At 34.6% G+C, this 23,883-nt stretch overlaps 1 protein-coding gene across 7 annotated transcripts in view; it reads right to left on the bottom strand.

Annotated features, from left to right (window-relative positions):
* The window catches only part of BANK1 (B cell scaffold protein with ankyrin repeats 1), a 289,987-nt gene that overhangs the window by 237,191 nt on the left and 28,913 nt on the right, over positions 1-23,883 (bottom strand). For 4 of the 7 annotated variants that reach the window (XM_009447927.4, XM_016951015.4, XM_009447928.4 and 1 more), the window contains exon 2: positions 13,006-13,404. In XM_009447927.4, the coding sequence (XP_009446202.1) occupies positions 13,006-13,404 (399 nt within the window). 7 annotated transcript variants of the gene reach the window in all.

Here is a 23,883-nt window from a genome sequence, read left to right as displayed (position 1 = left end):
GCATCACTAATATCTAAGTGGGTTCCAGGGTTATGGGAAAGCATTCCTAACATTTGAATATAATAATAAAGGAAAAAATGATAAAATGTGTAACACTAATGTTTCAATTAACAATGTGAAAATACATCCCAGAGATCAAAAGGATAATATGAAGAAAGTGCCTGAATGCATTTTGAGCAGAGTAATTTGGTATGATTAATATGCTCTTGAAGAAGGCACTATGGGGCACCATTTTACGTCATTGAATCAAGATTAATATAGTGGAATATTTATCAAAAAAGTACAAAATAGGGAAGTAATACTGATAAGGAAAAGTGAAACTAAACCTTACTATAATAAGACCAAAGAGGAAAGTAGGTGTGCTAAGAAGATGGTACATTAAAAAAGTGGACACTGTTTTTTGTTTGAAATTCTGAAATGTAAAGCCTAAAATGAAAGGAAATACATTTTTCTGTATGAAAATGTTTCCAACAGAAAATTCATAAAATCATTTACTTTATAAGTTTTAATTTTTCTAAGTATCACTATACTGTTCCAGACAGAAAAACTTTCTAAAGCTCATTTAGCATGAGAAGATAACTGAAATTGGATTCAAATAAAATAAATTGCAAGTTTATAAGTGTAAATCAAGAAATGATGTCTAAGACATTAAATATGTTAAATTGTGACACTCTTGTGAAACCTAGAATGCAGAGGTGCAAATAAAAGCTGAGAATCTCTCATGACTGAAAATATAGGTGATGAGGAAAGGGAAAATTCACCACCTGTGACAGCATTAGCTCAGCTGTCCATGTGCCCGGGTTTTTATATTTCAAGATGACAATATTATCACCTCAGATTTCATCCTAGACTCTGAAATATAAAAACCCAAACACATAGATTAGACTTGAGTACGTATATATCTAAGAAATTAGAAATGATCTAGTTCTCTGCGAGTAGCCTAAAAATTATTTTTTCAAAGTCAACCCAAAATTTGTTCAAGAGTGTAGTTATTTGAAATCGGGATGCTAGAAGTATTTGGTCCACATTCCAGCTCTGTTATTTTCTAGTTGCCTCCTCTGTTTGTGTTTTTACTTAAAAATGAGAATAGTACTAGTAACTGCACCTAATGTTTTTGTGACAATTAAACTTTAAAATGTGTAGAAAGTTCTTTTATTGGTGGTTGGCTCATAGAATTTATTAATGAATGTTAGAAATAAATTTTTAAATGGAAGGAATAAAGGAATTGATCAATCGTGAACAAATAATGGAAGAGAAATCATATAATCTCTTGTCTAAGTGCTATTGTCATTTGGCTTAGAACTTTGGAAAGGAGAAGCCAGTGTTCTGACTCAACATGGGTTCTACCAGATTCTTCCCCACTTCTGGACCATAGGTCTTGCACAAAGAATGCAAGGTGTCAGAATTTCAATTTCACAATCTGTCAAATAACAATGTTTGAGGAGATATTATTTGAGACCACTTTTAATGCTATAACTGCTTTAATTTATTTATAAGAAAGGTTTTTTAAATTTCTTCATATGAAGTACCAGAAAATTCTTCATATACATTTATGTTATTCTATTTTTCATAATAATTCATCTGTGAGTAGCTTATCTATAAAATTTTTGCTCCTCCCTACATCAATATATTGAACAATTCTGTGTAATTAAGATTATTACCAAAAAACCAAACACCGCATATTCTCACTCATAGGTGGGAATTGAACAATGAGAACACATGGACACAGGAAGGGGAACATTGCACTCTGGGGACTGTTGTGGGGTGGGGGGGGGGATAGCATTGGGAGATATACCTAATGCTAGATGACGAGTTAGTGGGTGCAGCGCACCAGCATGGCACATGTATACATATGTAACTAACCTGCACATTGTGCACATGTACCCTAAAACTTAAAGTATAATAATAATAATAATAATAATAATAAAAGATTATTACCATTAGAATCTATGCTTTCATTATTTTGAATTATTCATTCCAAACTGGAATCATTCATTGGAGTTCACTGTTGATTTCAGTGAGATTTTCATTTCTCATGGAATAGTTGTCAATATATCATCTCTGGGCCAAAGGCAAAATTTGAAATCTTGGCCTATCATTTCAGATTTTGTTTAATTTTAAAAAAGATATTCATATATTCATTTAAGTTTAGTCCTATACTTATAATTTATGCCTTGCTTTTTCCTCTAACATATTATGATTCTCTCAACTTTTAAACAGTTTATATTCTGCACAATCAGAATTATATATGGAATGAAATATGCCAAAATGTTAACAGTGATTGCCTCTGGGTATTGTCATTCTAAGTGACATTTTCTTCCTGCTTCTTTTATGTTCTCTGTACTATTCAGATTTTTTTTTTACAATGAGTACGTATTATTTTTATAATTAGAAAAATAAAAAGCTTTTAAATATATACATGTTTTAATTTTAGGCTGGGCACGGTGGCTCATGACCGCAATCCCAGCACTTTGGGAGGTTGAGGCAGGTGGATCACGTAGGCCAGGAGTTTGAGACCAGCCTGGCCAATATGGTGAAACACTTTCTCTACTAAAAATAAAAAAAATTAGCTGGGCGTGACGGCGCATGCCTGTAGTCCTAGCTACTTGGGAGGCTGAGGTATAATTGGTTGAACCTGCAAGGTAGAATTTAGAGTGAGCTGAGATCGCACCACTGCATTCTAGAGTGAGACCCTCACTCAAAATATGCTGAGACCAGCTCGGTGGGGGAGACCCTAACCTAGAGGTGCTAGAGGATTTCAAGACACACACACAGAAATACAGAGGTGTGAAGTGGGAAATCAGGGGTCTCACAGCCTTCAGAGCTGAGAGCCTCGAACAGAGATTTACCCATGTATTTATTAACAGCAAGCCAGTGATGAGCATTGTTTCTATAGATTATAGATTAACTAAAAGTATTCCTTATGGGAAACAAAGGGATGAGCTGAAATAAAGGGATGGGCTGAAATAAAGGGATGGGCTTAGGCTAGTTATCTGCAGTAGGAGCATGTCCTTAAGGCACAAGAATGCCTTTAAGTGGTTTTCCGCCCTGAGTGGGCCAGGTGCTTCTTGCCCTCATTCTGGTAAACACACAACCTTCAGCATGTGTGTCACGGTCATCACAAACATGTCACAGTGCTTCAGAGATTTTGTTTATGGCCAGTTTTGGCGCAAGTTTATGGCCAGATTTTGGGGGGCCTGTTCCCAACAAAAATATATTTTTTTCTTTAAATTTAAAAATTGTTGTCCATAATTCAAAGTCAGGCATCATATATTTATTGAGATTAAACACACTATAAAATTAAATATTTGAAATTATATAGTAGCTATCTTGGAAAGAATATGGAAAAAAAGCAATTGTATATCTCCTTTGTCCTAGTTTCTAAAAAGCTATGAAAGCCTAAGAAACAATTACACATTAGATATAAATCACACTTTCTCATATTCCAAAAGAAGTTCAAGAGTTGTAAAGAATTTGGCCAGTTGAATAAAAAAATTATTATTGTATATGGTGCTGGTCATTGTGAATAATGAAGCAATGATTCAGACAAATCCTCCCTGCTTAAGAATTGAAGGGATGATAGAGCATTTATTAGGGGATAGGATAGCATAATAACGGGGCTGAAAAATACAGGTTCTCAATTTCCATAATGTTAGTCAAATTGAATTCCTGCAAAAGTACTTGAATAAAAAGTATGTTGAATAAGAGTAAGCTTCCTCATATGGGAAGCTATTAAATGGATTGACGAGCATTACTTACCTCCCTAGAAATACATTTTGTAGCATTATGATACTACTAACAGTCAAAAAAATACAAGTATGAGATGAGCTTTAGAGGAACACTTGTGATGATTTCCACATATCTTAATATTTCTCTTACTATCAAAAGGAAATCATAATTGCCTAGTAAAGAGTACAACCATAAACATTTAATGAATATAGTTCCTGAAAAAAACCATGTAATTTCAACCCTTCTATTATGCAACTTATAAAATGGGATACTAAAAATTTCAGCTCTCTCAACATATGAGAATATTAAGACACTAGTAAAAATAATTTGAAATCACTCATGAAAACTCAAGGTTAAAAATACATATCCTCAATAAATGAATGTAAGTGAATTCTCATTTGGTGATATCATAAAATGTCTGACTTTTAAAATCTTTATTTTTTAATTTAGTTTAAACTACCTATTGTGTTTCTCAGTCAAGAATAAAGTTAAAATATATAAGTTTCTCACTCTATTCCTGTGTGAAATATAAAAATATGGCAAAACAGTGTCAGATACATCATCTTGAATCAAGCTGTTAACTAATCTCACATGATCCTATACCTTAACTTCCAGCATAAATATGTGTGAACAAGAAAATGTTACTGATGTTAAGAAAATAAAGTTTAAAGTGTCTGTCTTGAAAAATAATTACTGAGGTTACCAAGTGGCTGGTCACCAGCTAAGGGAGAGCATGTTCAAGTCAAACATAGCTCAAAGGTATGATCTCCCTCCAATGGCTCAATCATCACATAAGGGTAGATTTCTTTGGACCTTGGATTACAGGTAGACTTCAGGATACCAACTGTCTTGGCATAGATTTCAGAACTAGATATTTTATAATAAGAGACAGTAAAATTTTGTTTTTTCCTGGGCTCTGTACATAGTTTCTGCCCTTTAACACTAGAGTTAATTTTCAGAAAAGCCTTGGAATCATGCTGTTTATGCAGCAGATGATCATTTCCCGTGTGGAATTGAAATGTTAAAAAAAAATCAGCTTTTAGCAAAAATAAAGAGGAAATCATCTAAAGAAAGGTAAGATTTTTGGAAAGCAAAGAATAACATAAGCTAACTTCTAAGTTGTTAATAACACAATGATCCTGAGTAATAAAACAGTGTACCTTAGTTTTTGATTCAAAAAAGGAGGCAGCAGAACTCAGAAATAGGGTGTATACATTCATAATATGAATATGTTTAAAAGCTACCCAGAGGCTGGGCATGATGGTTCATGCCTGTAATCCCACCACTTTGGAAGGCTGAGGTGGGTGGATCACTTGAAGCCAGGAGTTCAAAACCAGTCTGTGCAACATGGTGAAACCCCGTGTGTACTAAAAATCCAAAAAAATTAGCCGGGCATAGCACACACCTGTAATCCCAGCTACTCAGGAGGCTGAGGCACAAGAATCATTTGAACTCTGGAGGTGGAGGTTGCAGTGAGCCCAGGTCCCACCACTGCACTCCAGCCTGGGTGACAGAGCAAGACCCTGTCTCAAAAAAGAAGAGAGAGGGGAGGGAGAGGGAGAGAGGAGAGGGAAAGGGGGAGAGAGAAGGGGGAGAGGGAGAGGAGAAAAGCTATCCAGAGTCGTATACAGAATGCTTTTACAAACACAGCTAAAAATATCCTGATCAAATGCCTTTATCTTATTTTATTAGCAATAAACAAATCATAATTACATTCTGCTGCCTAGGACTAATAAATTTTTACTAACCATTTTGTTGTTTGAGTTTCATTCTTCAATATATATGAGAATGACCAAACATGATATTTTAAAAAACAAAATGAAAGAATTAAAAATAGAATTTAAAAAGATAAATTGATTAATATATAAAAAGCTTCTTCAAAGAGAAATTGAATATGTACCATACATTGAGGGAAAAATCCTTGAAACCTTAGTCCTTACAGTCTCAGAAATAATTTGAGTGACACTATTAAACCATGCAAGCCAGAGAAACTCTTTGGGACAAAATAAAACCCTTGTGTAAAGTATCAGATACCTGAACTCAATTTATAATTCAGACTTTTTGAGTAATATTCTTTTCAAACAATCCATCACTTTAATTGGAATTCTGAAGTTATAATGAACTATTAGTTTCTTAGAGAAAGAAAAAAAGTCAGTATTCAATCCCTGAATCTTAAAGTTGGCAGCTAATAATTTTTCAAACCTTAATAAATTCTAGAAGCACAAAAACAGTTGTACCGGTCTTAGTCCTAAATATACTAAATTATCATTACACATTTACTGATAGAATTATTGTCTAAATTTGTGAACAATCAAAGTAAGTGTTTTAAATCCTGCTAATTTAAAAAAAAATTGTACATAATATTTGATTACGAGAGGCCTTGCCTGCTACTTTAAGGTATTTTGACTTTATTCCATAGGTGACGTAAAGCCCCATAATTTAGTATGTGTTTTAGAAAAATTGGGAGGAAAAAGGCCACCAGCTGGGAGGTTCTAGTAGTAGACTGTGAAATGGAAGATGAAGATCTAGGCCAATGGATGAGAAATGGGCACGGAGATACAGTTCTAAGCCACAGAAATTAATTGAATGTAGAAGATGGGGAAAGCTCTGGGATAGTGCCGAGCCGATGGCTTTGGATTAGTTTATTTTGAAATAATAATTCACCCTTTCTTTTAACCTCTTGATTTTAATACTGTTGAAGAGTACAGAGCAATTATTTTGTAGAATCTTCCTTGATTCCACAAAAATCTCCCAGTTTGATTTGTCTGATATTTCCTCATGATTAGATTGAGGTTATGTATTCTTGACAAGAATCCCACAGTAAACCTTTCATCAAGAGGTTTCAATAAAGAGAAAAACCAAACTGTACCAGAAACATTTATAAATCTGTACTTAAAAACACAATTTGTCCTTTCTAGGTTTGTGGGTTTTTTTTGAGGTTGAGAATGCTGAAATATTTTTAAAATGAAATTTTTTTGTTTTTGTTTCTGTTTGTTTGTTTTGTTTGAGACAGAGTCTCGCTCTGTCGCCCAGGTTGGAGTGCAGTGGCACCATCTGGGCTCACTGCAGCCTCTGCCTCCCAGGTTTAAGTGATTCACCTACCTCAGCCTCCTGAGTAGCTGGGATTACAGGTGTGCACCACCATGCCCAGCTAATTTTTGTATTTTCAGTAGAGACTGGGTTTCACCATGTTGGCCAGCCTGGTCTCGACTCCTGACCTCCAGTGATCTGCCTGCCTCAGCCTCCCAAAGTGCTTGGATTACAGGCGTGAGCCACCGCGCCAGGCATAAAAGAAAGTTAACAACATTCCATTTGTAAAACAGCAATAAGGAGAAGAAAAGAAATGGTTAAAAAAATAGTTACAGAGAATATAGAATGTAACGAGAGTCATAAGAATGCAATAATCAAAATTAATAGAATTAGATGAGGAAAATATTTTTCAAGCATAAACGATATGAGATGAATTTATTAATAAAGCAACTTGTCAACTGACTTTGAAGGATGGTTGAGATTTCAACTGAAAATATGTGGAAGGATACTCCAGATGAAGAGAAAAGTGAAAAAACAATGGAGTGAACGCAAAAATGGAAAGGCTGTGTTTGCTCAATGGTGAATGATACAATTACCCTAGTATACAGTATGTCTACACTAATGCTGGTGACAGAAATGGCCTGGACACCCATGCTGGAGCCATACCTTCAAAGAGCTGAAAGACCATGCAAAAAGGAAGGATTTCATTTGAAAGGCTACACATCTCACTGACTAGTTCTAGGAAGGTCCAGTGAGTCAGAGTTCTTAAGCAATACACAGCACAGACAGAAAGAAAGGAAAACAATGCTTCTGCATAGTTTGTTTCTGTTCTGTTGTTTGTTTTCTTTTGCCTTTCCAATAATTCTACTGTTACATTACTATTCATTTTGTCCTTCTCTTAAAAAGTGTAAAATAAAGCTAAAAATTTGAAATCCTTGGTTTGGTAACAGAAAAACAAAATGGAAATGTTAAGGTTCTTCAAGAAAGAGAAGTTTTTCCTGTTAATGGACAATGAAGAAAATATGAGAAAATAAGCCATGGAGAGAGCTGTTGGTAAAGGGTAGCTCAGGGGTTGCAAGCAAACCAGCATGCCTGGTCCAGAAGTGACGGGGGCAGAGCTGAGAACAAAGAACAAGGGAGGACAGAGGCCTTGGAGATGTGCCAGGATCCTGAAAACCAGAAGGATTCAAGTACATGTTGGTGATATTCAGAAACGGCAGTTGATTTTATAACAATTTCAGATCAGCTTATTTATATCACATATAAACAATGCTGTATGAAGCCTATAAATGTGGAAAGACTAGAAAAGCAAATTAGGTAAAACACCAAAACTAACAAATAGAAGACAGAAAAAGGAAGGAATGTCATACAAACGATTATAAAACACATAGAAAAGAGGAAATACAGCTGGATTTGTGTTACTCCCAATTTGGGAATTAAGAAGACAGGAAATTTGGTTTTCTTAATTCCTTTAAAGGAAATAAAATACTAGGAGAAAATATAAATTACTGTATCTTTTAAAAAAAATTTAATGTTAAAAACTTTTCTCTGGAGCCTTGATTAATTATAAAATAGCTTTCTCTTTCTTAAAATTTCCTCTGATTTTTCTTTGTGTTATATTAATATATTAGAACATTTAATTATTTCCATGACTTTCCTGGCATTGTTATCATTCTCTTTTTCATAGCCTGTTTCTGAATAATAAGTTTCCCTTATTCTTTGTATAATTTCTTTATAGAATGAGGAAAAGTAGAAAAGGGACAGTAAAATCTGAATTCCACATTCTTTGTCCTATTTCACCCATTTTTTTTGTACTGATCTCAATTTAAATACAAGACTTTATGTCTTCAACATGAATGGCAACATAAACATAAAATAATTTAGCAGAGCACTTAAGCAAATTTATCACTGCATAGACTACAGCAAATAGAACCAATTTCTTCAAAGGACACAACCCACATATAAAAGTTATTTTATGCAGTTTGGAGATTGCTACCATTTGCAGACTTGGAAATACAACTATATGCTTCTGGTTGCATTCTTGTACCTCAGACAAAAATGCACTATATTTGAACACCCTTTTCCAAATAAGATGGTTATATTTTCCAATTGGCACATCTAAGTTACTCTAAGAAATCAGAGTCCAAAATCAATGTGGGCAGATGAGAGATAATAGTGTCTCCAAAATAGTGCTGTGTTGTCTATAAGGTGTGAGTTTTTCCTCTTACCAAGTATGAATAGAAATATAATTTGAAGACATAGCAGAATACCACTTTCATATCCACCTAAAAATACTCATCATAAAACAAAACAACTGAAACAACAAAAAGGTATATATCAAATATTTTTACATAATAGTGACATTATAGCTCAAGTGGCCAAAACAACATGAGTTCTTTGAATAAATAGAAATTATGGGTGTGGGGAGCCATCTAAAATTTTACTAACAATCTTCAGGGAGAAAAGTAGCATAAACTTACTTGTGCTTTACTGTGATTTAAAAAAATAATTTTCCTATTGTAACACTTTTTTCTTTTCACTTAAAAAAGTTTAATGTACTTGAGGAATACTAAAAAGAGAGAGAGAAAAAGAGATCATAAGAAACTTGAAAACTTCCAGTTTGAACATTATGGTGTACTGTGAATATTTCCCCTTTGTATTCTTGGAAATCATCCCAACACATAGACAATGAGGAAATATTATGCAAATGTCCTACTTAGAGGAAATAGGAAACAGTGAAATCCTAGACCCAAATTCAATGAACTGTTTCCTAAAACAGTGATGATACAGCATGAGGGTGTACAGGAGGAAACAGAGAAAAGACACTTTGAAGAAACAGTCCAGAAGCTGCAGATTTTAAAAAAGAGCCGGCAAACTTACTTCCTATAAGGCTAAGGGTACCTTGTAGATACGAGGCAACAATTCAAGGGAGAAGCATCTATGGAAGCAGTTTGGTTCTAAAAAGCAGACAAAGTGAGGCTAAATTAAGAGCTATACAGAAAAATCATATTACAGAAAGGAGTCTACATCTGTGGAAGCAGAGAAGTACAGTCTTTTATTGTAAAATAACAACAACAATAACAAAACAGAACAAACAACAAAACCCACTCTGTCTATCTCCATTGGCTGGACCAAAAAAACCTCACTTTTCTCAGTGACACATAAGAAAACCTGAGGCCAGGTGCAGTGGCTCACGCCTGTAGTCCCAGTACTTTGGGCGGTTGAGGTGGGTGGGTCACCTGAGGTCGGGAGTTCAAGACCAGCCTGACCAACATGGAGAAACCGAATCTCTACTAAAAATACAAAATTAGCCGGGTGTGGTGGCACACACCTGTAATCCCAGCTACTCGGGAGGCTGAGGCAGGAGAATTGCTTGAACCTGGGAGGCGGAGGTTGCAGTGAGCTGAGATCGTGTCATTGCACTCCAGCCTGGGCAACAAGAGCAAAACTCCGTCTCAAAAAAAAAAAAGAAAGAAACCTGAACAAGCATAGAATCTATATAAAGATACTAAAAGAGAAAAAGTGAGAAAGGGAAGGAGAGAGGGAGGGAAGGAAGGGAGGAAGGGAGGGAAAAAGAAAGCAAAGAAGGAAGGGAGGGAGGGAGGAAAAGAGGAAAGGAGAAAACCAATGGAGATGGGGAGCAAAAACTAAACACGTTACCATAAACAAAGTTGAAAATTGTAACCAAACATTTCACCGTGAATTTTTAAAATGTAATGAATAGAAATCACCTTTTGAAAGCAATTATATAGTGCAGATATGCAAGAAGTTAGAGAGAGGTGAGTGAATTAAGAACAAGAGATGAATTTTAAGTTATAAGTGCTCAACCAAAAGGTACAATGAGAAAAAGTAAAAGTACTATGAAAATGAAAGAGATTGGAAGTAATACAGAGAAAGAGAAAGTCATGAAAGTATAAAATGGTAGCAAAAGTTAAAGTGAAAATGCAAACTAAGTTAATTAGATATTAATAGACTCAAAGGGATTAGAGAGAACTTGTAGAGTGCACTGCAGACTAAAGAAATCCAAAATACATAAAAAAGGAGTCCCTGAAAAATAAACCGTAAACTTAGATATAAGTTAATAAATTCTTCATGAAATAAAAGAAGACTTGACTCTACATTTTGGGGAAAAGATACAAACAAAAATAAGAAAGCATGTCCCTGGGAAAAATAATCCAGAATAGTCAGCACTAAAATATTAGTAAAGTCACTAAACTTCAACTATAAATGAAGAATCCTTTAGTCAGCTAGGCAAATAAAAATTCTGTAAATTCTGCAGTGCTAGAGACAGAAGAGCAAGAGCAATACTGTCCTCAGACAAACTCTACCTTCAGTGTAAGACAAGAGACAAACTCTTAAACATTCAGGAATTCAGAAACATTGCTTCCAAGGGACCTTCCTCAGGAATGATTAGAAGTGACCTTCAGCCAACCAAGGGATTATTAAAATCACAATAACAAAGGAAACTGTCAACAATGTAAGCCCTGTTAGTAGATCTTCACCTAGTGGAGCCTTCAGAGGATCTTAGCTCTGGACAGCTTGACTGCATCCTCATGACAAATCCTGCTCCAGAACCTCCCAGCTAAACCTCTCTAGATTCCTGAATCATACAAACTGATATAACCATTATGTATTAAGTTGCTAAAATTTAGAGAAACTTGTTATGCAACAATACACAACTAAGACAATGCTTTAATCACACCTGTAATCCCAACTCTTTAGGAGGCCAAGGTGGGCTGATCACTTGAGGTTAGGAGTTTGAGACCAGCCTGGCCAACATGGTAAAACCTCATCTCCTCTAAAAATACAAAAATTAGCCAGGCATGGTGGTGCATGTCTGTAATATCAGCTACTCAGGAGGCTGAGGCATGAGAATTGCTTTAGCCTGGGAGGCAGAAGTTGCCATGAACCAAGTTCATGCCACTGCACTCCACCCTGGATGACAGAGCGAGACTCTGTCTCAAAACAAAACAAAACAAACAAAAAAACCATTGAATTTGAAGAGGTTACAATACTGGAAAATAAGAAGGAATTTTGGTAAGAAGAAAGTTGTTTTCCACCAGGGAAGAAGTATAGTGAGAAAAGCTTCCAGCGAACCATTTGGGGTTGATATAGGTTCCCTGGATTTACAGAACTCCAACACTTGTGCTGGATCCAGGTTTGGAAATTACTAAAGGCAAGAGACTGTGGCTGTACTGCTGCTCTGAGGGCAGGATGGTGATAGCTACTCTGGGAATGGCTTGTACGCCCAGAGTTTGTCCGGAAAAAGATAAATGAAGATAAAGGAAGGTTTATCTTCAGATAGATGTGGACAAGGTAGGAGAAACACCCAGCCAGGAGGTATCTCAGTGCCATTTTCATCATGAGAGACACATGAAGGAGCCATAGAACTCAACAGTAAGAATCTATATGCATTAGACAACCACAGCTATGATCTTAGAGAAGAGGGACTATTTGACTCATTAAGAAACTGCAGGAGAGACATTCCCAGCGAATAAGGAATTTCCCAAAACTCAGAAATTTGCTCCAAAAAAAAGAGCCAACTTTTAATCTGGTGTGGCCAAGATAAAATAATAGCTTCACTCCTTCCCTTTAAGCCATGAAACCATAGTTAGAAGACTGGGAGTTGAGAGCAAAGGGCAGACTAAGGAAACCAGGGAAGCAGCTGACCACAGCACTCCTTTCACACCTAGCAGAATAAAACTGTGGAAGGGAAAAGCTTTAACATTGTAAGCTGCAGCATTTTTATTATTACATGGAAATGTAATTAATTAATTAATGGGACCTGGTATTTTCTTTTATCTAAAGGTTACATGCTTAAAATTTTAAAAGCTCTGTAATTGTAACCCAGACCTTCAAACCTTGAACTGCTACTAACTGGTAACACTACTAGAGTATATTAACTCATGCCTCACCAGTTACATAAGAAACCAGCTTCCAGAACCAAACTGTCATATGACTGAGCATACCATACTTGTTCTGCCATGATCTAATCCAGGCTGCCCTAAAGAATATATTTATAAGCCATTTTTAGAACAAGGAATAAGCCTTGATTGGAATAGAGCTAAAAATTAAGAACCTTAATGTATTTTGTGGACAGTACAACATACTGTTGAATAAAATCAGCTCTCATTTTTCTTATTCCTATCCTGACACCAGTTATTGGTTCTAAAACAACTTGCAATTCTTTAATTACAAAAAAAAAAAACAAATAAAAATAAAACAAACAAGGTTTGGCAATACTACCTTTGAATATGATACTCTGGATTACAGAGATGTAGTCTTCAGGTTCCTGTTCAGTTGAGATCTCCCATCTGCTTTGAGAGATATTTAATAATTCATAGAGCTGATCTGAACTCTTCACTCCACAAAGCAAAGTAACTACACTTTTTGGTGAATGAAGTATCTTTTCCAGAAACTGACATTTCTTTGGAGTTAGGTCTTTAAGCAGGCTATTTGATAATATCAAAAGTTTACATTTGTAAGACGTTAAGTTCAGCAACTCCAAATGCCGAAAAGAGAAATTCTCCAAGCGATATAACAGGATGGCTTCCCTTTTTACAACATGTAAAAATACTTCTGTCAAGTACAGAGCCCATTCCTCAGCATCTTCTTCATATATGATTATTATGTCTTTTGTATTTCCTGGAAAAAGAAAAAATATTTTCTTATATTTGCAATGCTATCAGCAGGTTAAATTATTATTTCTCAAAAATTTTAATATGCTCACTAGGTAATATATTAATTTGCTTATACCAGAGAAAAACTCTATGAAAGTCCTTCATAGTATAAAAAATCATAGATTAAATAATACTAGAATTCAAAGACAAGTGGATTTAAATTTTAAAAAGAATGATATGAAAGAGTATAATAAATAAGGAAACAAGAGCCAAAACAATACAATTACCCAGATAATAAATAAATTAGAAAAAGAAATAAGTAGATTAGACATAGATAATGTTATAAATAATATTTTAATTTCTGGCCCAAAAGAAAAGCTTGATATTTTCATAGGAAATCAAAAAAAAAAAACAAAGGAGGAGAAACAGAACAAGGCTAACACAATTGTTGAAAATACGATATATTTAGTTGAGAGTCAAAAACAGAAAAGATTCAGTATAAGGATGATCCAAAAGCCTGACGTAGAAGAGAATAATATACACATTAAAACACTGTAAAACATGTAATTTTTAATAATTTTAAAAATCCTTGAAATAAGAAAGATAAAGGAACCAGCTCTATGGATCAATGTGAAACAATCAGGCTCCAGCTAAAACTGTTAAAGAAAACAGATCTTGCCTGGCACGGTGGCTCACACCTGTAATCCCAGCACTTTGGGAGGCTGAGGCGGGCTGATCACGAGGTCAGGAGATCAAGACCATCCTAGCTAACACAGTGAAACCCCGTCTCTACTAAAAATACAAAAAATTAGCTGGGCGTGGTGGTGGGTGCCTGTAGTCCCAGGCACTTGGGAGGCTGAGTCAGGAGAATGGCTTGAACCCAGGAGGCGGAGTTTGCAGTGAGCGGAGATTATGCCACTGCACTCCAGCCTGGGCAACAGAGTGAGACTCTGTCTCAAAAAAAAAAAAAAGAAAAGAAAAGAAAACAGATCTTGATTAAATTGTCCTTAACTTAATGATAATTATAAAATTTCTTCACATATCCAGGAAAGAAAACAAAGTCACCACAATAAGAGAAATGTGAGGTTGGTCTTGATTTCTTCAGAGCATTTTCAAGGCCAGATGAATTATAAGAAAATTTTTACAAAACTAATTTTCACAGTATATTCATACTATAAAATATTGCATAACAATGAAAAAGAATGTACCAATGCTACATGCAACATGGATGAATCGAAAGATATGATATTGAGTGAAAGAAGAAAGAGTATATATTGCATAATTGTATTTATGTAAAGTTCCAAAGCAGAAAACTTGATTCACAGTGATACAGATCTGAATATTTTAGGGTAGAATTAACAAATTAAAATAGGTATGAGAGAGCCTGCTGGAGTTCTGGATATGGTCTATATCTTGATCTAGGTGGTAGATATATATGGATATATATATATATATATATATATATATATATATATATATAAATTCACTCATCTACATATCTTAGATTGTGTTTGTAAGTTATACTGCAATACACCTGCAAAAGCTATATGACTTGGGGAGGGAAAGACATAGGAAATAAATAAAGCATTTGTAACATTATCACATGTATTTGAAAATTAGAGAAAATATGCTAATAATGGAGGTTTGACAGGTCTAATAGGGCATTTACAAAAAGAATTAAAGATAGGTACATTTCAATATTTTGCATGAAAAACAAAAAATGAAGTAAATATTAATTCTGGAAAAAAGCCCCAAAATTTATGAAAGAAAGCAGGATAATTATAGACTATTTGGAATAATAGTGTGCATGTGTTTATAGTCATAATAATATAAAAATTGATTAATTAATGACAAGTTGAGATTTAAATATCTTGGAGAATAAGAGAAGAGTCAGACTAACAAAAGTATACAAATACTTATCTTATGTTTTATAGGAAGACAATAGATAATAGCTAAAATTAGTAAATCAAGAAATCATAATATAAATGTATCTTTTTGAAATATGCAAAGGAATAAAAAAAGAAACTTTGAAAAAATTATGGCTTTTAAGGTTCTTAGAAGTGTGGAATAGTATTTGGGGAAAGGGAAAGTGAAGAACTGTTGATTTTCACTATGTTTTATCATTGTTTTATATGAAAGTGTAACTGTAATCAAAATTTAAATAATAGAGGAAAATCCAGCCAAAAAATAGCAGAACCAAAGTAAAGTAAACAGAAATGAAAAAAACTTTGGAAAAAGAATAGGGTGAGTTGAATACATGTACATATAGAACAACAACTAAATGCTGAGGGCATTATAATTGCACTACAAAACGCACATTTTAACTTGATGAAATAAAAGTGATTACGCAGTGGGAAAAACTGAGCATTTGGGGAGGAGAAAGTAAAACATTCTAACCTCATCTTTAATAGAATTTAATCCTTTAACGCTGCCTAAATTTGAAACATTAATTTAAAATAATGACTTCATTCAATATTTTTTGTATTATTTTTCCCTAAACAATAATAAATAATCTAAAAAGTAGTCAAAGAAATTTTTATCTTAAAATTAATATATCATTAGTTTTACTTTAAATTAACTTTATATTTAAAGATAGCATGTAAACCCAAATCTCATTTTTAATAAAATAGTACCTCCATGCCTATCTATCTAAAATAATTCTATCATTAGCAACAATTGTTTATGAGAGAGAGGACTTTGAGAGATATATGGCTTTCTTTTTCTTCACTCTTCCATATTGCTTATATTTTTATAATAACCTTATATTATTTTACAAAACATAATCATTTTTAAAGATCAGTTTGTACAGTATTATCATGAGTACAAAGAGTGAAACGCCAAACTCTTGTCATCTTCTTCCTCTGAAAACAGAGCATGTATTTTCTACACCACTGATGTGGTGAAGAAAACCATAATGATTCTGAGAGCTTTTGTATTTTATTGAATTATTGGGTTTATGTATTTCTGTCTTTTCTGGTGATATAAATATTATCTCTGAGGGCAGATGCTTTATTTTTCAATCCAAATTCCTACACAATGCCAAGCACAATTTCTTGAACAGATATTCAACAACTTTTTTTTACATATTTATGTATGCAGAATGAGAAAAAAACATCTGGCAGAAAACATATGGGAATCACACGTAAGTTGTATATGAATCATCAATATAGTTCTGTTATTCTGTGTATAGTAGTGTAGTATTTCATCCAGCCTGGATGCTAAATAACTTGTTTAACAAACAGAAATATTATGCCATAATTCAGTATTTTTATGTTTGAGGAACGGTAGGAGGAGGGTTTTCTTCATATTGCATATAGCCAGAATAAGCTGGTCTACAGTTATAAAAATAATAGGAGTATAAATAAAATTAATAATAATTAAAATTATCAAGTATTTAAAATAAATTAGGTCTCTATGTGTTTCACACATGCTGTTTCATTTAATTCTCACAATTACACTATTAAGTAAGTACTAATGTCTTCCTCATTTTACAGATGGGAAAACTGAAGTGGTATTAGAATCAGGACTCCAATGCAGGCAGTCTGCCCTATACCCTATACTTTTAACTTCTAACAGCAAAGGACACAATAATATTATTTAAAAGATTACAGTAGATTATTTGCAGGTATATGAGTTAGATTAGTCAATATCAAGCAGCCTATGGGGTAGTCTTAACTATGCACAGTATGTGAAGGCTTACTGGGAGTCTGGGTTCCTACCAAGGAAAAAGAGGAAACAGAACATATCATGTACTCTAAGAGTAGAGTAATCTATGAAGAATTTACAGAATTGACTTTTTGACTCTATAATTTAAATCAAGAAAATTGTAGAATAAGCTATGAGTAGATGTTAATGTAAAGAATAAATACTCCCACGTTATTTGGCTTGGTATCACAATTGGCAGACAACTATATGAAATCAAAAATAGAGACAATCATAACCTGTCTTTCAAAGCCCAAGAAAATTACACAGGTAGTCTTTCTCAATACTCTAGATGCATTTTTACTTATGTTGAAAATTGAGCCTTTTTATTTGACTTATATTTTGTCAATAACCTCATATGACAATTCTCAAAAACCTGAATTTGACATCAAATATCATTCCTTTCTTCTCTACAGATGAAATCATTTCAGTATTTTAATCTTTAGTTTTCTCAATTATTATTTACTGAGACTTTCTATGTACCAGGCATGTTGCTAAGCAGTTGACATGTATTACCTCATTTAATCCTCACCAAACTGCATGGAGTTGGTCCTGTTAGTCTTATTTTACTGATGTTCTCATTGAGGCTCAGAGGGGTTAAGTTACTTATCAGAGCCACAAAGATAGTTGTTGATCTTTATGCTGACTTTCTTTCTTTTCATATGAAACTAAGTTGTGTTGAAATATAAAAGTTAATAAAAACTCTTTTAATAAGCCATGGTTTTCTTTTCCCTTTTTCTAGAAAATAGAAGTTTGTAACTGAATAATATCTAGGACCACAGACCCCAAAATAGTTCTTGATAAATTCTCAAAAGTAGCCCAGTGGCCTTGAACTGCACTTCATTTTATACATTTGAATTAAATCAACCCTAAGTAATTCTCCCCATTTAAGGAGGGTTACTGTCATTAAGATTGGTCAACTTTTATAGACTTTGCAATGAAACAATAAATGATAAACTTGAAGCACAGAAATATAAAATTTCTATTCCTGGAAAGTTGCATCATAATAAAAAGACATTACTATTGAAGATGGAATCAAGATCTGCAAATAAATTATTTTAAATGTACATCTTCAGTCTTGCATCATAAAGTGACAGCATTATACAATGGTTCTGTAGGAACAAAATACAGCCATATTAATTTTTATAAATTTACTATATTCTTTCAGATTCAATAATGCCTTATTTGTCTTCAATACACTATAACAAATGTTTAAACCTGAAAGAAATATTTATCAATAATTTATATCAACAATTGCTTTTCTACCAAAACCAGACTACATTACATATTACCAAAAGAATGAGACTAAACATATATTAAAATTCTTCTTATTCCATATGCACAGCTTCAAATGGCAGATTTTCTTCTTTTTGAATAAAATCCAATCTCATACCCATGTTTTGATTGTGCATAATGGAAAAAGATTGCATAATGCATCCTTTCAGTATTACATTTTTCTAACTGGTAACCAAAAGGCAGAAGAAAAGAAAGCCAAAAATTACAAAAAAAAAAAAAATGAGTTACAGCCATAATGGATTCAGCAATAACAACAAGAACATTAATCTTAATATAATCACACACACATATATCATTACTTACATTACACAGTAAGTATAACTCAATTGAGTTTACATTCCAAATTTGTACTGTTATTTCTAGTACAACATGAGAACAAAACTGGGGATTTTTCAAAGGTTTGAATGTAGCGAAACACACCATAACTCATATTTCTCCTCTGGGAAAGTGGCTAATTCCACTTATTCATAGTGGGACATTCATATATGAAGGGTTTCCTGTATAATCTGTATATATCTGTGTAGTGGATGCTGTGGATGCACATCCCACATCTTCCTGGACACCAGCTACTGCTTAGTGGTCAGTTATTATTGACCACTCCTGACCTCTGCTTTACTGACTGAGGACTTTCGCTGGTGCTAAGAGTACTTCCTCAGTCTGTGTACCTGCCCAGCAGCTCATTAGCTCCAGGGATTTAGTGTACCAAGAATAGGGAGACAACCTCAGGCAGTGAGGAACAGAAGTAAATGTGTAAATAACTCAGCTTATCCAACCTGCAATGGGGCAATTCTGAGGTTTGTTCTACACAGTAACCAGAGAGTCCCAATGGTATTGAATTGTAACTCCTCACTGTGTTATTCTACTTATTAATACACACATTGTCTTTTCTCCCTTTCTTATCTTTCTCCATTTCCTCACTAGAGCTTCATGGGCTCATGATCAAATACCTGTACTCAAGTCCATTTTTACAAATCTTCTACAGGACTCTTCTTCTATGCATATACATTATTTAACTTAGTTCTTTCTTTCAAATGCAGGAAGGTACCAACACATAATTTTAAGATTATGCTTTTCAGCTATGGTGAAGAACAACCAGCAAAAATTTTTATGCAAATTCAGAATTTTCCACTTTCTTCTTTTAAGATGCAAACAGATACTTTTATGTCTCATAGAGCAACCATGGAAGGGATTTTTTTTCTATATAAAAAAGCTTGGCATTAATTGTTACAGTATTATTTTGTGAAGTCTTCCTAACCCTGGATATATAAACTGAAAATGTTCTAATCCCACCTCTAGTCACTTTTTATGTCTAGTTGGCCCATTCATAAAATTGAATAAAACACAAGTACCTAAATAGGGTTGTTGAAAGTACCAACTGAAAAAATTCATACAATGTGCTTATCACACAGCATGGACAATAGGAGTCAGGAAATATTAGATCTTACCAGTAAGACTGTCTACATCTGAGAGCAGGAAGGCCATACTCAAAAGTTTCTCAAAATATTACCACAATAATAAGGTATACAAAGGTAAGTATATATATTCATAAAATACGTGATTATTTCTTAAGTCTCTATATTGTCTACATTATTTATATACATTGGAATGGGAATTAAAAGAAAATTTTTTGAAAATATATTTTTTATCAAGTCATAGATATCATGGTTGAGAACATCTTGCACCTTTCCAAGTTTACCAATAATTTGTATTAAAGGAAGAAAAAATGTGAATGATGATTTGGGAAAGGTATTGTGTTAGAAATGGGTTTTAGGAAGCAATTGCAGCAAATACAAAAAATGACAAATAGGGTCTAATTAAACTCAGCAGCTTCTGCACTGCAAAATAAACTATCAACAGAGTACAAAGACAACCATAAAGACACATGCACATAAATGTTCACTGCAGCACAATTCACAATAGCAAAGACATGCAATCAACCTAAATACCATCAATGATAGACTGGATAAAGAAAATGTGGTGGCCAGACGCGGTGGCTCATATGTGTAATCCCAGCACTCTGGGAGGCCAAGGCGGGCGGATCACGAGGTCAGGAGATTGAGACCAGCCTGGCTAACGTGGTGAAACCCCGCCTCTACTAAAAATACAAAAAATTAGTGGGGCGTGGTGGCGGACACCTGTAGTCCCAGCTACTCGGGAGGCTGAGGCAGGAGAATGACATGAACTTGGGAGGTGGAGCTTGAAGTGAAGGGAGATTGCACCACCGCACTCCAGCCTGGGCGACAGAGCGAGACTCTTGTCTCAAAAAAAAAAAAAAAAAAGTATTGATTCCAAGACAACACTGACCATAAGACCACCCATTATTTTGTTTCTTTAAGAAGAGAATGCTGTGATCAAAAAACTATAATATACTACAAATTTAAAGATAAATTTTAACTTTAGAGCATTTGAATAATAAATTGTCAGAATCAATGAAATATGGTAACTTTAGAGAATTTGAATAATAAAATAAACTGTCAGAATCAGTAACATTACTATCTCATACAGTCTCTTAAGTGCCTTTTTTTTTCTTTTTTTCTGAGGTCTCACTAAGGCTGGAGTGCAGTGGCGTGATCTTGGGGCTCAGTTCAACCTCCGCCTCCCAGGCTTAAGCGATCCTCCCATCTCAGCCTCCCGAGTAGCTGGGACCACAGGTATGCACCACCATGCCAAGTTAATTTTTTGTATTTTTTGTATTTTTTTAATGGTAGAGATAGGGTTTCACCATGTTGACCAGACTGGTCTCAAACTGCTGGGCTCAAGTGATCCACCCACCTAGGCCTCCCAAAGTGCTAGGATTACAGGCATGAGCCACCACGCCTTGCCAAGTGCTTCTCATTTCTCCAATTCAACATCAAGAATGATCTCCTCAGAATCTTATTATTTTCTATGATTCCCCCCAGACTGATTTCTTTCCCGGAGGATGGCCCTTATGGATTACATCACCTAGGCTCCCATGCCTACCTTGATTGAAAGCACCATTGGAAATCAGATGAGAAGAAAGAATGATAGGGTTTTTTATTGGCCCTCCACCCACTCCTCCATTTTAGTTTGGACAGTGGCTGCTTTCCTGTATGGCCATTTTTCTACGACTTTTCTTTCATGGGTCCAGTTTTCATGCAATTCCAATAACCATCTTCCTTTCCCTTATCTCACTAGTGTAGTAAAGAATTTTTGTTGTTAGTTTGAATGCTTCACTATCCCTCCTCGATTCAAAAAATCAAGCAAACAAACAAACAAACAAAAAAACCCAAACCAAACATATACCATATACAAAAATCAGCTCATGATGGATTAAAGACTTAAATGCAAAACCCAAAACTACAAAAACCCTGGAAGACAACCTAGGCAATACCATCCTAGACATAGAAATGGGCAAAGACTTCATGACAAAGACACCAAAAGCAATCGCAACAAAAGTGAAAATTGACAAATGGGATCTAATTAAACAAGAGTTTCTGAACAGCAAAAGAAAGTATCAACAGTGAACAGACAACGTACAGAATGGGAGAAAAATTTTGCAAACTATGCATCTGACAAAGGTCAAATATCGAGCACCTATAAGGAACTTAAACACATTTCCAAGAGAAAAAAGCAAACAACTCCATTAAAAAGTGGGCAAAGGACATGAATAGACACTTTTCAAAAGAAGACATACATGTGGCCAAAAATCATATGGAAAAAACCTCAATATCACTGATCATTAGAGAAATGCAAATCAAAAGCCCAATGAGATATCGTCTCACATCAGTTAGAAGGGCTATTAATAAAAAGTCAAAAAATAACAGATGCTGGCGAGGCTGTCGAGAAAATGGAAAACTTATACACTGTTGGTGGGAGTGTAAATTAGTTCAACCACTGTGGAATGCAGTATGGCAATTCCTCAAAGACCTAAAGACAGTAATAGCATTCGACCCACCCAGAGGAATATAAATCATTCTATCATAAAGACACATGCACATGAATGTTCACTGCAGCACAATTCACAATAGCAAAGACATGGTATCAACCTAAGAGCCCATCAATGACAGATTGGATAAAAAGAATGTGGTACATATACACCATGGAATACTATGCACCCATAAAAAAGAATGAGATAACGTCTTGTGGGAACGTGAATGAAGCTGGAGGCTATTATTCTCAGCAAACTAATTCAGGAACAGAAAACCAAATACCGCATGTTCTCACTTATAAGTGGGAGCTAAATGATAAGAATTTATGAACACAAAAAAGGAAACAACAGTCACTGGGGTATGCTTGAAGGTGGAGGGTGGGAGGAGGGAGAGGAGCAGAAAAGATAACTATTGGGTACTGGCCTTAATTCCTGGGTGATGAAATAATCTGTACAACAGACCCCCATGACATGAGTTTACCTATGTAACAAACCATCACATGTAGGCCCTAAACTAAAATAAAAGTTTTAAAAAAAGGAAAATTTTTAAAAACTTCACTTGAGGCAATTGCCTTACAAGAAATGTCAACTTTTCTTAGTACAGATGCCAACATCCCTCACTGGTTGCCTCTTGAATCAGTAACTAGAGTTAGATCCCACAAGGGAAGGGAGAAAATTCCACAAAAAACGATTTAATACTCAGAAATTGTTCATGGATATTGCCAATATGTATCAGCATGAGTTTGGAAAGTATGTATGGAATGAATTTTAAGGGTTATTAGACTGAGAAAGATGAATCAGAAGATTGGATCTGACTGAATTTATCAATATGGTTGTATTTTAACAGCATTCAGGATTTAATGTGTTATCTCAAGTACCTGTGGTAGTATTAACAGCCTATTAGAATGGTTAATTAAAGCTTGGATTCCATGGTGGCCTACAGTCAATGAGGCTGCAATGCCAGAATTTCTCTGCTATGACACAGAGCAGGAGTCAGTAGACAAACTTTCTGTAAAGGGATAGATAGTAAATACTTTAGGCTTTGTGGCACTCTTGGAATCTCCTTCTCCTTCTTCTCCTCCTTATCCTTCTCCTCTTCTTTTCTACAACTTTAAATGTGTAAAAACCATTCTTAGCTCAAGATGATACACAAACAGGACACCAGCTGGATTTCGTCTACTGACTATCATTTGCTGACCTCTACTCCAGAGTGTTCTGATGTTCCCTTCGCTAGTATTAAGAAATGTATTCATGAAAAGTTCTGTGATGTCTGTCTTCTGCAGCATAGACACAATGATTAGGTTTAGACCTTTGAACTGAACTTTTGATGTCGATGGAGAATAATGAAGTCTGAGTTGGTAGAGAACAAACGGTAACACTCAATCATTAGAGACAATATAAATAAAGTGTTTTCCACTGCAGGTATTGTGGTGGTATCTAATTGATCTGAGGGTCCTTAGGAATGAAATATATAGTGTATATATTTGTGATACAGATTACAAATGTAATGTAAACCTGAAATGTATAGCCTATGAAGGTTCTATATCATCTTTATAAACAAAACAATTCTCGTTTGGGGTGCAAAAACTTACTTAAGTTGCTATAATGGAAATTCAT

This window comes from Pan troglodytes, chromosome 3 (genome assembly GCF_028858775.2).
Source record: "Pan troglodytes isolate AG18354 chromosome 3, NHGRI_mPanTro3-v2.0_pri, whole genome shotgun sequence".
Taxonomy (NCBI): Eukaryota; Metazoa; Chordata; class Mammalia; order Primates; family Hominidae; genus Pan; species Pan troglodytes.
Note: the sequence above shows the minus strand (reverse complement) of the source record. Positions and strands in the feature narration are given on the sequence as shown.